At 43.6% G+C, this 14,802-nt stretch overlaps 1 protein-coding gene across 3 annotated transcripts in view; it reads right to left on the reverse strand.

Annotated features, from left to right (window-relative positions):
* Positions 1 to 1,054: 1,054 nt before the first annotated feature.
* LOC106808258 (transcriptional activator Myb-like) overlaps positions 1,055 to 14,802 on the reverse strand; it is a 24,087-nt gene continuing 10,339 nt past the window's right edge. For all 3 annotated transcript variants that reach the window (XM_014810891.1, XM_014810890.1, XM_014810889.1), the window contains 5 exons: positions 6,236 to 6,374; positions 5,658 to 5,789; positions 5,200 to 5,313; positions 4,718 to 4,948; positions 1,055 to 4,427 (listed from right to left, as the gene is read on the reverse strand). In XM_014810891.1, coding sequence (XP_014666377.1) covers positions 4,314 to 4,427; positions 4,718 to 4,948; positions 5,200 to 5,313; positions 5,658 to 5,789; positions 6,236 to 6,374 — 730 coding nt within the window. In that variant the 3' untranslated portion in view covers positions 1,055 to 4,313. The remainder of the gene's footprint in view (positions 4,428 to 4,717; positions 4,949 to 5,199; positions 5,314 to 5,657; positions 5,790 to 6,235; positions 6,375 to 14,802) is intronic.

Below are 14,802 nucleotides of genomic sequence, written 5' to 3' on the forward strand. Positions count from 1 at the left end.
CTCAAACTCTCACCTGATAAAAATGTTTTTACGTTGGTTAAATTTGCAAAAATCTAGACGATTTGGTAATTTCTGTTGTCTAACACTATTTCCCCAGTACTGTTCAGATACTGGCGTCTCTCTGTTTTCCCCCGGCAAATTAGGGCATATAAAGAAGGTATATAAGCATGAAAAGTAAACAGAAACACTAATTGTATTATCATACATTTTATTTTGTACAAATAACACACAAATATACTACTTGATGGTGCTAGAAATTCGTGACGTAATCACTTTAACTCGAGTTAGCTTAACCTCGATCGACTGGCGAGGTTAAGCTAACTCGAGTTAAGGCCCCGTGTAGACGCTTAACTCGAGTTAAGCGTCGTCGTGTAGACGAGGCTTAAGACTTTGGTAGTAAATAGATTTCGTATTTATTTAGCATTATATTTTATTGAAACGCTCCAAGTGCCTGTACACGTGGCATGTCTCAATGGATATATGAGTTCTTTGAATGATAGAACTGCATAAGGCACGTTTCGTTATTAAGAATTGGGTTGGCGCATGACATTTATGAATATGATAGTGCATCAATTTAGCTTGGGTTAGTATATATTACAAGCTAATTTATATAAACTGACCGTTGTCTGAACTGTATATATAGATGTAAAATACGTTGCTATATTCCGGTTTAATTCACCATTTTGGTGGAAAGCTCTTTAAATTGGCATGATTGGTTTGTCTTCGAGATGTAGAAATATGACACTATATAATATATGATACCAGATGTAGAAATATAAATCTATGAATAGAATTTAGACGGCAGCAGTTTTGCACTGTATACGGTCGATATTTTTTTCTTTGATACAGAATATATAATATAGGTAGTTTCGTTTCTCAAAATTTCATGCTCATCTTTATGGGTGCATATACCAATTATTAAGTGTATTACGTACGTAGTAGCGTAGTGTATAGCAATTATTCCTCTGTGTACGAAGAATTTGTAAACAGATACGAATTGAATGTATTCCTATGACACTATAGTGACTATACATATAACAGAAAGGAAAAAAAATGTTTTTTCACCCTTTTATTTGAGCCTAATAGATGCAAAACCTACACAATTACCCATAATTTTCTGCCGCATACATATATTCGCTTTCACAACGAACACATTACAATACAATTTTATATAAAAATGTGAACATATTGTAAAAATACTTTCCATACAATTTTCCGGTTTGTTGTGCAAGTTCCGACCATCACCAATACGTATAGGAATTTTTCGTACATCTGATGGGGCCAACGAGATCACACGAACGTCTAATGGTGATGGTGGTCAGGGTTCTCTTATTGACAAGTAGAACATAGGAGGTAACTACATAATAAATTGTTGTCACCTGAAGTCTTTAAGCCCGCGAGGGAAGGGCACCTATGCTTTTCAAGTAACTATTGTTCATTCTCGTTCAAACGAGCAGGAGACCTCACAGAATTACAGTTTTAATTACATGTTATTGCCCATTTACTGTACGAATATATGATTGGTATGGCATGTATCACTACATCTATGTGCCCCATGGGGAAAGTAAGACCGCATCTATGTGGCCTTGTGGAGTGGTCACCATGGTTGTGCATATATAATTGCTACAATAATGAATACTTTGACATCAGCATTCAGCTAGGCTGACGCCATAGTTTATATTAATTTGAATAACCTAGGTATCAAAAACCAGTAGGCGATCAAAAGCTTTGAGCTACTTAAATAAAAATTATTTTGCCTCAGTCACTCTTTCACCTAGCCACGTGCATGACACTAATCAAATGGGCGACATGACATCAGTAAGGTGTGTTCACAACAGCAGTAATGGCTGCGGATCAGTTGACTGTAACCCCAGCATTGATAAGTGAAACTCATGCAGTCTTGACTAGTGGAAGGTACCTGTCACAAATGCACTCATGTGGATTCTATTGTGGCTGCTTGCAGCACTTTTCTGTTTTGCTTTATAGACAACCAAATACAGCTTTGGTGTTTGTTAAACACAGGCCTACGAAATGCTCAGGAAACAGAATAATATAAGAGACAACAGAGTAGAACTGTATAGTTATACACTAACCTACTACTACCCAAAAGGAGTGCACACAAATTATATGCATGGATCCATGCAGATATACACTTACAGGCATGCACACTCTCACGTACACAGGATGGATAGAAGTGAATTAGCAATATTAATATTTATGTTGATACCCGCAGCAAATCTTCCTGTACCCTAGTCACACAATCGCAATCACATGTCACGGAGCGCCCCATTGCCCAATGGCTTAAGGTGTACAGAACCAACTCGCTCTCAGAACATTCAATGTTCCATCACGTCCCAGCTATGAGAGCAACTGAGACTTCTTTCATTGCTCGACAGCATTGCATAGCAATTTCCAAGTTGCACCGAGGCTGTTTCGTATGAAACTGGTGAACAAAACATTCTGCACACTTATATTCCTTAAGGCACGTCGAGGAAGACGGTCCTTCGACTCACGCCTTCTATTTACAAATATTCTACACACGCACTCACCTTTCATCTTAATTTACTTTACACAACCAGCATCATAAATATATCAACAGAATTCTGATAACACAAACATAGATCCAGGTAGAATTTTACACACCCATGATCAGTATCTAAAAGGAACCATGCAACAACTAAACAACTACATAAATAAATATTCAAGAGACAAGTCAATATCAGTAAGTGCGATGAACAGTTCTCAACCGTCCAGTGCTAGTGGTGGAACTCTGAAACACGGAGAAACCAAGCATTCTTCCGCATTTCAATTCTTAAAAGTTAAGTGGAGGAGATCACAGGAAATCAGTGCGACTTTGTGTTCCACAGGTTGCCCCACTTCACACCTTAGATCCAAAAAGTCACTGTAAGCGGTGTTAGCTAGCCGAGCAGTCATCACTCAACGAGTCTGATTACTCCAACTATTGCACCTTTCAATGTTCCACTTAAATTGGTGATCGGCATAAAATACGACAGGAATATATAGACATTAAAATCACTCCAATGGCGTGAAAAATTTCCCTTTAAAAAGTGCATATCGTAGACTGGGAATGCTACTTCCTTTAAATCGATTTTACACGATATTACCAATTAATCATTTTTTATACCACATATTTGTCTGAGAAGTGCAATAGCAGGATCTCCACTAGACTCACTGCAAAACCGCTGAAATATTATAGACCAAGGACTCAAACAGTGCCAGGTTAAATACCTAACGTGAATGTACCAGTCTACCATACACGATTTTTGGTAGCTCATTTTACATTTGCAGATTGGTAAATATAATCCTAACCTCAAACATACATGCGTTTTAGAGTTTAGATTATGCTGCCGTGTAAGTCTTTCACTATAACAGCAGCTATGAGTGATATAGGCGAGAGCTACCATCGCAAGCCTATATCACACCCCAGTACGCTTCCATGTGCACAGCATGGTTTCGCGGCTGTTCTTCGATTAAATGACACTGCTTAATGCCAAACAACATGTGATGAAATCACTGCTCTGTGCCTATCGCCTCAAGTTCTATAATATTGACATGAGCCCACCTGCAAATGATTTATTGATTGTAGCTACCCAGCAACTGGTCAGCACGTAAACAAATCTTTGCCATTTCCTCCACACATAAAAATTATACATAAGCACTATTCATAAAGAGGACATAACAAGAAAAAATAATTTGGTGAAGGCCAATAGAAAATTTTCGTCGGCATGATTTTGAAGAATTGGACTGTTTAGCGAAAATATTAATTGTCATATTCTAAAGTTGGGCTTAGTATTGATATCACATACCAGCCATTAAGACGGATATGAAATCAAATGTGATCATTGCTATAAGACCTAGTGACGTTACTTCAAGCAGTGACTCATGACATTTATTGTATTCAGGGCAGATTAACCATGAATTTGCTTAGAAAAACCGAATCATTGTGGTTACAGAGAAAACAAGACATGGCTATATATTCTCCTCAAACTCACCTCAACCTACTGGAAGTCGTATTTTTTCTTTTCTTTTCACAAACATAATAACATTACTTCCCTTAAACGGACATGTGCAGCTAAAATATTTTGCATAAAACTCGACTCCGATATGTAATCAAATCCAGTCTAGCTCGCAGATTAAAATACCCTGCTCTGGGCAGTCTCACACCATCTATACACAAACATGCTGCAAAGTTTCATATTCTCGCCAAATCTACTGCTCCGATGGAACAGCTGTGACGGAATTTACATGCATGCATGTGATGACCCAGATGGTTCTACCACCATGTTTAAACCTTAATGGATTAGTGGCTGTGGTTTTACTTCCTCTATCCACTGCTTAGCCTGCTCCACCATCTCCAGTTGATCCTTTGTCTTGCCACAGGCAACTTTCTCCCACTCAACGCTCAACTATACAAAAAAAAAAAATGTAATAAATATGTTTAAAAAAAAAAGTTACAAGTTGATTAACAATCAGGGCAATCAAATAGGTATCAAGTACACATGGAGTTGAGAATAGGACACCAGACAGCTGTTTTCCCCATGTGTATCCCCTCATTTAACATAATAAAAGCAACAGAAATTCATTACACGCATTGCAAATGTGCCCTACCTTCACAATCAACTTACTACAATCGCCCTACATTCACCACCATTTCACTTCATGCATTCACTAGTGCCTCACAACAAGAATGCCTTACCTTGACGACGGTTGGCAATTCCACAGTAGGAGACTCGATGTGCTGGCTTCCCAGTGATTCACTGTGTCGCCGCCGCTTGTTCGTTATGCTGCTATCCGGCTCTGTGGCCACACCATCGTCGCACACAAAGCCATCATTCAGAGACTGCTGACCAGTGGTCATACTGTCTCTCAAGATGGACGGCGGAGAGAACATGAGTGATGTGTCAGGCGGAGTCTGCAGCATCTTGCTCTGTAGAACACAAAGCTTTGCATGAACGTCAACCTTGATCTCTAGATGGTGCAATAATGTAGCACGATGCAGCCATAACACAGTCCCCATGTAAACTGCAAACCAACTTTTTTCAACAAATTATAAACCACAATAAAACAATATAATATTGTAGATTATTGTTATTTACTCTGTAGCTTACACCAGTCTACTCATATATCAAATCATGTGAAAATAATATGGAGGATCACAAAACTGCTTCGTGAACACACCGGAGTCTCAAGTATGATGCCTGGATAGGTGTCCTGCGAATTGAATCCAATCTCACCAGGAGTTGACCACTTATCCGTCAAACTCTTCCGTGCTTTTTTCATAGGGGACTTGTTCTGTAACAAGCAAAAAATACTGTTTTGTTGTGGATTTAAATAAGGGGGCTAAGAAGTGGTAATACATGCAGAAAGAATTTTTGTTCATAGAGAGCTATCAATCTGTTACACAATCCCTGATAACTATTTTGAACTGATTCTATTGCTTTTATTTTTCTTCAAACCATATACTACTTTATATGTCAGGATTGTAAAGATAGAACTGTAGATATGTTACAAATGATTTTACATTGTGAACTATAACATTGTAGATCCGCTACTAGTACTAGACTTCCGCTACTCGCACAACGGTTGCGGTGACTCTATTAAGATTCTAGTTGAAGACACTGCGAGTGCTGTCACACCTCCTTGTTTGGGACTCGCTTGATCATCCCCATTGTGGTTTCCCCTATAGAGCCGAACAAAGAGATCCGACCAGCTGACGCGTCGCCACTGATGATTTCCTCTATGTCGTCCAGCCGAGTGGCACCGCATGGCTGCAAGGTCAATGGTATAAATGAGCATGGCATTGCCTGCTCGATCGATGCCTACGAACGACCTTCACACCATGCACACAAACTTTACATCAAACGCAGCGATGACGAAGAAATGCATCGATTTTTGCATGGCAACTGCCAGGAGGGAAAGAGAGTAAGATGTAATTCTGGTTCACAGCATGTTTCAGGTCATGCAGACATTCAGCACAGTAATGAACCACAGCAGTGTAGATTTCCACATGGCAACTGCCATGAGAGACACACATTCTAATTCTGGTTCACATAACAGCATGTTATAGGCCACGCACACCTCACATCAAGCATAGTGGTGAACCAGAGCAGTATAAATTTCTGCATGACAACTGCAAGGCGAGCAAGTAGGTAACATGAACTTCAGGTTCATTTTACATATTACACATGCATTTAATACAGTATATTCATCTCACCAGTGTCTTCACAGGTCCCCTCTTTTGTTCTAAAGCTGCCATTGCCTTCTTGAATGGGGTTGGAGTTTTTGGAGCCTGTTCAAGCAAAGTTCTCCTGACTTTTGGTGTGGTCAGCTGCGTTCTATCAGAATCAACAATCCTGCGAAATATATTCATATTTTAAGTCATTGCAGTATAATACAAAGAAACTTAAGTGGTTTAATAAACCAGGGCTCGACTTTAACGGTGGCCCGGGTGCCAATGGCCACCTGAAACGGCGTCGGGCCACCTGAAACTGTCGGGTGGCCCCGTTGCTACACTTTATTAAATAATTTATCTTGTATTCTAACTATGGGTACATGTTGTTTTTTGGCAAAATAATCGCAAATAACATAACTAGAATACGAACCAACAACAAGAAAGAAACAAAACCCTGACTACTGAGTCTAATAAGTTTCCAAATATTAAAAAGGCTTACAAATCCCTCTGCCGGTATCTTTATAAGTAGCAGAATCATGTCATTAAGGATGTCAATGTCATAACTGTCGCTTCAATCAATTCAATGTCAAGTGTGACGTCATCTGAAGGACTTCTATTGAAATCATAAATCAATTCTGACACTGGGGTCCAGAATCCATCAGAGTCTGCTCAGCTGCTGGTCTATGTTTCTACATCCCTACACCGGCCTACACCCTCGCTGTCTCTACAGGTATCATCCTACACTTCCTCCCTCGTTCGCTAACAGTGATGCATGCCCTACACCCCCCTCCCCCCCTACACCCTTTATGTCTCTACGAGTGTAATCATCCCTACACCCCCTCCCCCTACACGCCTCGTCGGCCAGCCCGGCGGTTATTCTTTATTTTCTATTTTTTTGGATGGCGGCCCGCGGCAGCACGCGGCGTTTGGGGGTGCAGGCTTGTCCCTCGCCCTCCCCCCTCCCCTCTCACTTCTCCTTCTCTCAGCAGACTGGCTGACTGCGCGCGGGTGGTGGTTGCGTGAGGGTTCCTCCCCTCATACCAGTGTATCATGCCCTAGCACCCCTCCCCCTACACCGCTCTCTGTCTCACTACAGTGTATCATGCCCTACACTCCCCCCCTACCCCCCCCCCCCCCCCTTCCTTATTCTCTACAAGTGTATCATCCCTACACCCCTCCCCCCTACACCTCTCTTTTCTCTACAGTGTGATCATGCCTACACCCCTCCCGCATGACACCCTCTCCTGTATCTACAGTGTATCATCCACACCCCGTCCCCCCTACACGCATTCCTGTCTCCTACGAGTGTATCATCCCCACCCCCCCAGTCTCTTACGTGTATATCCCTACACCCCTCCCTGTCCTCTACAGTGGTATCATCCCTACGCCCGCTCCCCCTACACCTCCTCCCTGATCTCTAACAGTTATCCATCCCTACAGCCCCTCCCCCTAACACTCCCTGTCTTCTGACAGTGTATCATCCTACATACCCCGCTGCCCCCTACACCCTCGCCTGTGCTGGCTACGTGTACTCGATCCCTACACCCTCCTCCCTACACCCTCGTCGTCTCTACAGTGTATCAGTTCCTACACCCTACTCCCACCTACACGCTTCCTGTCGCTACAACCGTATCATCCCTCACACCCCTGCTCTATAACATACCTCTGGTATGTACTCACTGTCTTGAACCGTGAGAAATGAATTGCACAACGCAACACGCCACAGCTGATGGGTACGAATGGATTGGCAGGTGGCACTAATGTTTTGACTTTAGCAAGTAAAGCCGATTGTTGCTGTTGCGAATTGACATTCTCCGAAATCAGCTTCCAGTAAACCACACGTACACACACACGCGCGCCTCCCAACCGCGCACATCAGCCACCACACACACGACACACACCACACGCGCGCGCGGCGTAACACACGGCACACGCCACCGGCGCACACAGCATATGGACACACCCACTTGGCAATCCAGGCAGAGCGTATATCAGCTTGTCGTAATCATGCGTGAGTGACCGCAGGGTTTTCTCAGATTGAAAAGTACAGGCGGACTATAATGACCCCTGGACACCATAGGGGACTTTTTCACCAGCTCCCATAATCACACCCCTTAAAGGCATGATGAGAGGGCTCCAGTAAAAAATCAACCCTAAGAGGACATGATGGGAGGGCTTGGGCGGACTAAGAAATCATCACTTTAAAAGGGATGATGGAGAGCTCCTGAGGGCTGCTCTATCATGCTCTTGCGGTGTGATGCAATGGATCATGACCAATCCTCAGGTCTAGAGTGAAATCCAAAATGAAAATTGGATGTCATGTAATTCTAGCTTTTTCTTTTTTTTTTGTTTTTTTTGTTTTTTTTTTTTTTTTTTTTTTTTTTTTTTTTGATTATCATTCATCTTCACCTTCATGATCATCAATGGCTTCGTCAGGATTACATTTTTCGATCCAACAACCGCAACACTACACACAGACTAATAAAAGAGTTGATCGATGTAAAAATAAACTTGCTTGTTAATTTAATTCTGACTTTCCATCCCTTAGAGATCTAATCCATACCTGCATATTTCAGCCACAAAATATCATCCAGCAATCCATCAACAAATAGCCAAATTAACTTGTAATCGTAAGTAGCCACGTAGTAGCCCCTCCAGTCCCTAACGAACTGTTCACCGTCGGCAGACAAACCACTTCTCGCCACGTATAGTAGAAAACGAGGCCGAGGTACTTGTGGCTACGTTATAGGTACTGTACTTCTGCGATGCTGTGTTTAGTGTATTTACTATAATACTATAAAGCCAGAGGTTAAGGGTGTATCCAGGGATTTCTTCTGGTGGTCGTGAAGTCAATAATTTTGGACATACCCCCGCGCTCCGCCGGCTCTTGAGACGCGCTTTTTTGTTGCGCGGCCCAATGGCAAATAGAATTTTCAAGGGACACCAGTTTTATACGTTTCGACTGAGAACCGGGGCAGGAGAAACGCACGTGTGATTGCTAAAAATCTGATATAAAACATTCACTTCGCTCTCAGCAGTCGCGCGGGACGATTCCCGAATCCAGCCTATGCTAATGTATGGGCGATGGCGCTGCCAACGTTGGTCGACCAGCACACACAGACTTTCGCTTCAGGCCGTTTTTTATACGTTTTCGACACTGAAGCCGGCCAAGGCTGACACGCACGTGTGCATGGTAAAATGCTGATATAAAAATATTCACTCGCGCTCTCTAGGCATCAGCGAGACGATTCCCAGAATCCCAGCTATGGCTAATCGTATCATGGGCGAATCGCGAGCTCTGATCAACGTTCGGCGACGGTTGCAACTGGCAAATAGTAATTTCCTCGGCGTTTTTTATAAGCGTTTCGAACCTGAACCGGGCAGGCTGACAGCAGCTGTGCAGTAAAAGTCTTGATATAAAATATTCACTTCGCTGCTCAGCATCGCGCGACGATCTCCCCGAATCCGTGCCTATCGCGGCCTAAGTATGGAGCGAATGCGCGCTGTGCCGACGTTGGTCGACCTTGACATTGTTGCAATAGATTCAGCGGTTCGGTCGCGGTTTTTATACGTTTTGAGCTGAACCCCGCCGCAGGCCTGACCAGCGACGTGATGCATGGTAAAAATCTGATAGAATTAATTTACTCACACCACGAGCGTATGCTACCCACAGAAATGCCTCGGTGTCACAGTGTACCAATCAATAAACAAAATCAAGGGGCCGTGTTACACAGCGGATTGCGACCAGAGCGGAGGGTCCTAAAAAACCGTCAACCGAAAAAAAACTTGGAAGCAAAACGCGAAAAGGGGGGGTTGGCGGGCCCCCTCCCCCCCAGAAACACTTTTTGAACAAGTCTTAGACGCTCCCTTATATTCGCATTTTTCTGCGGCGAAGCCAAGTAATGGGGGGTTACGGACCCCGGCTGACGCCCCCCGTGAACACCGAACCCAATCTTGCGAACAAAACTTTAGAGAAAAACAGATAAATGAGCTCGACGTTGCACTGCGCTATGTATTCAAAAAAAAAAAAATATACAAAAGTTTAATGACACAACAAAAAGTTTTCTGACTTCATGCGTTGACCAAAACGTTTTTTGTAACTTTTTTGTCTCCTTCTATCTGTCTTAGTTATTAGAAAAAAGGCCAGTTTCCAGAAATGTGCTGGATATTTATGATAGTGATTTTCCTAGCCGTCAACTGCAAGGTCTCGAAATAGTGTGGGACACGTTAGCGTCGCTGGTACATGAGGATCTTCCATTCATTTATGTCATTGTACAAAAAGGCCGCAGAAAAAGAGAAAGAATGTCTTGGCTGAAAAGAATGTGGACCTTTTAAAATTTTGGGGGGTCGTAGACCCTCGCGACCCCCCCCGCCCTGCAACACCCATGGGCGTACGTAACAGACCTGTACCTCGCTATACGTCAGTCAGCTTAAAACCCACACAGTGTTTGTGTGTTGCCTAACACTTTATTGTAACCCGACTCCTACTATTGGAACTCTAAATTGCAGCGCTTAATATCATACACAATAATACAGACAACTTTGGTGTCGCGCGAGCACTTCATACCACCCTTCTATGAGGCCGACTGATTGCGCGCCACCCCATAGGCACAATTTCGGGTGCGCGCGTGGAGCGCGAGCGCGATCGCGGACCCCTTAAAATGAAGACCTGAAGTGTCGCAAGATCTGCTGTGTGAGATGGATGTCCGGACGCGTAGACTACGCTCTCGTCGCGACCGGTCGCATGTAGCCACCACACGTGTGTGTGGCCACGCGGGGCCGCCACCAGCCGCGCCAACAGCTTTCAAGGCTGGCCGACGTCTCGGTTCAGGTGGCCAAATTGGCCAGCCGGGCCAGCCGTATAAAAGTCGGAGCCCCTGGTTTATCTAAACCACTTAGAAGTTTTTCTTTCTGTACAACCTGCAATAATTAAAATATGAATATAGTATCGGCCAAGAGATTGTTTGATTCTGCATAGAACCAGCCTGACCACACCAACACCGTCAAGAACTTTGCGTAACAGCGCTCCAACAACACCAACCCGCATTCCAAGAAGCAATGCAGCTTTAGAACAAAAGAGGGGACGCCTGTGAAGACACTGTGCAAGATTGAATAAATACTGCTGTATTAAATGCATGTGATAATATGTAAAATTAAGCTAAAGTCATGTTTGACGTACGATATGCTTCGGCCCGTTGCGTGGCACGGGATAGTCGTTGGCTCGAACATGTCTAGACATGAGGCAAAGAATTTTCGCTAACTATCGTACCCTGCTTTATTAATAGCCTGCGTCACCACTATTTCTTACGTACGAGTGTGAAGCGCGGCCCGATATAGAGCATGCTGGCATAATTGAAGGCCAGTAGAGAACAAAATGTGTGTCTCCTCCATGGCAGTGCCAATGTGGAAATCTACACTGCTCGTGGTTCATTACTGGTGGCTGAATGTTGCATGACCCTGAAACATGGCTAGTGAACCAGAATTAATCTTACTCCTCCTTTCCTCGCTGGCAGTGTCACCACTTAAGGAAATATGCGATTGCCATTATTCGTGTATACGTATTACACATCCATGTGCGTATGATGTAATTTTGTAGTAAAGGCAAATTAAGATTCGAGGCGGCGCGTCTCAGGCGTGAGACGGCCGTCGTCAAGCGATCATTCGCGCGCGCAGATCAGTCACGCACAGGCAGGCATATCGCGCTAATGCTCGCATTTAATTACCAATGGAAAACGGACCACTATCAATGCGGCCTCAGCAATCGGGCCCCAAACTACGCTGTCTGTGCAACGTCAATAAGACGAAAAAATCCCACTGTCAATGAAGCCGAAATCGCCCGTCGAAGCACATGTACTGGAATCTCTATTGTATTCTGCTCATAAGGCGGACACCACAAAAATGGGGAATGATCAAGCGAGTCCTCAAACAAGGAGGTGTCACAAGCACCTCCCGGCAGTGTTTTCTTTAACTTAAGTACTCCTGATTTCAGGAAGACGTTCCGAGACCGACGCGGGCACGGCGTTTGAGTGCAGCCGAACGGTAGTCGGAAAAAGCGTCATGAGTAGCTAGTTAGCAGAGAGGATCTACACAATGTTAGTAAGTTCAGCTAAATGTAAAAAATACAGAATAACTTTTTGTACACACCATTACGCTTCTACCAGTTTCACCATTTGCACCCAATTCGGCTGAACATGATAAAGTAAGTATACTGGTTTTGAGCCAAAAGTAAAAGCATAGCACATGCAAAGCTGCCAAAATAGTATCAGGGATTCGGTGTTAACAGATTGATAGCTCTCTATGAAAAAAATTCTTTCATGCCTGTATGTAACACTCTCCCTTAGGCCCCACTATTTAAATGCCACAACAAAAACAGTATTTTTTGCCTGTTACAGAACTCACAGGTCCCCTACTGACGATAAAAGCCTGCTAGGAAGAAGGCGTTGACGGATACAGTTGGCAGACGCCTGTGAGATTGAGAAGTTCAATTGTCGGCAGGGAGCCCCGCTTAATCCGAGGGCGACACTCATACTCTGAGACATACGTCCGTGTTGTCTCACGAAGCCAGTGAGCTGTGTGTGTATGCGCGACTGCGATTGAATATTTTTCAACGATGGATTTTGATATATGAGTTATGACTGGTGCTAAGCTACAGAGTAAATACAATAATCTACAATATTATATGCTTTATTGTGGTTTATAATTGTTGAAAACAAGTTGGTGTTTCGGCGAGTTGTTTACTTGTGGACTGTGGTTTATTGACTGGGCATTCTGGAGCTGAGAGCGGATAATGATCTCGCACCACGCATGTCCAAGAGCTGAATCCAAGACAGGCGTGTGACCCATGGTAAAATTCAATCTCATAGCACATTTGTGTTTACATGAGCACGATAGATCAATAGCAGTCACCACCTCGCCTGTAATCTGACACAGTCACATGCGCGCTGCGACGCATGTTCTCTCCCGAATCCGTCCGGCCCGTCCCAAATCTTGAGAGACGAGTATGAACCACTGGCAGCATTCTCTGAAAATGATTTGTGTGCGACCGATGGTGCTGCCACAGAGCCGATAGCGAGCATTAACGAACCAAGCGGCGGGCACAGATCAGCCTATGCTACACATGAATTACACTTGGAGAGGACATCGGACCGACTCGAGATCTCCGAACCCATAACGTTGGGAATTGCACAAAGACCCGCGCTGTCCAACTGTACAGGTGAGGTCTCAATGTTGTGTAAGGGACATACTCTAAGTGAATTGCATCGAAGTGAAAGGTGGTGAATGTAGGAGCGATGTATAAGTTGATTTGATGAAGGAGGCATATTTGCAATGCGTGTAATGAAATTATCTGTGCTTTATTAGGTTAACTGAGAGCGAGTATCACATGTGGGATAAAACATGCATGCTTCTTGTGTGCTTCGCACTGCTCACTCACGCCACCTGGTGGTACCTTGATAGACGGCTAGTTCTTGGGAGATTCACGCTGATATGCGTATAGTTCAGCACCTATGTGAGTATTATTGTAATTAAAACCATGCAAGTTATTATTAAAGATATTTATTATTATTTATTTTTTGCTATCGCATGAGCGTGAATGTGTGCGAAGTATACGATCTGCCCATCAAGTGCTAACGACGACAGGGATCACGCATCGTAGATGGTGCACGCCAGGCTACAGAGCTGATAAGAGGAACTGTAACAAACACAAGCCACTAGCTATCCCAATTTAAGGGCTTAAACATTAGTGGAAGAACGGCAATCCGGGTAATCTACATTGGCAGTCGCAGATGTATTTTAAGGCCGTGTCTCTCGTCACCGCTGTCTATCGCATCCGGAGCAGTAGAACGTTGGTCGATTGCGGTTGGACTGGGCCAGAGAAATAATGAAACTTTGACAGCCTATGATGATATATAGAATGGTTGTAGTACGTGCCCAGTCGCAGGGTAACCTTTAAGCCTGTGTCGTAGTCTAGAGTAACCGTATTTGATTTCACGATTATCATTCGGAAGTCCGAAGTCTTCTATGCGAGAGAAGGGACTTTTAGAGGGCCTGCACAGCCGTATAGCGGCAACAGCTTAATGTTTAGTATGCATGATGTTTGTGAAAAGAATAAGAAAAAAATACGACTTCCACAGCTAGGATTTCGATGGTAATTTATGTAGTAGAATTATACAGGCCATGTCTTGTTTCCTGTAAGACACAATATGATTCCGAGCTTTTATACTTAAGAACGTCGAAATCTCATGGTTATTCGCCCTAGAATGACCAATATCGAGCAGAGGCGAGAGTCACTGCCTTGCGAGCGAACGTCTACTAAGGCGTCTTCGACCTAGCAATGATAACAGCCATTTAGATTTCATATCCGTCCTAAAGGCTCGTAATGTACAGGGATATCAGACCTTAAAAGTGCGTAGGATGATGATGGGCGGAATCCGCGAAACTCTTAGGAAGAAGCTGCACACAAGTAGCAAATTTTCGCCTAAACCCCACCCACTTGCTTCGAAAAATCATGCCCCCGTACGAAAATTTATCTTTTAGGCCTTAATCACTGTCCACAAAATTATTATTCATAATTAGTGGTATTCCTCTTCTATGATAGTCTGGCATCGTAT

This window comes from Priapulus caudatus, unplaced genomic scaffold, assembly GCF_000485595.1.
Source record: "Priapulus caudatus unplaced genomic scaffold, Priapulus_caudatus-5.0.1 Scaffold263, whole genome shotgun sequence".
In the NCBI taxonomy this organism is placed as follows: domain Eukaryota; kingdom Metazoa; phylum Priapulida; class Priapulimorpha; order Priapulimorphida; family Priapulidae; genus Priapulus; species Priapulus caudatus.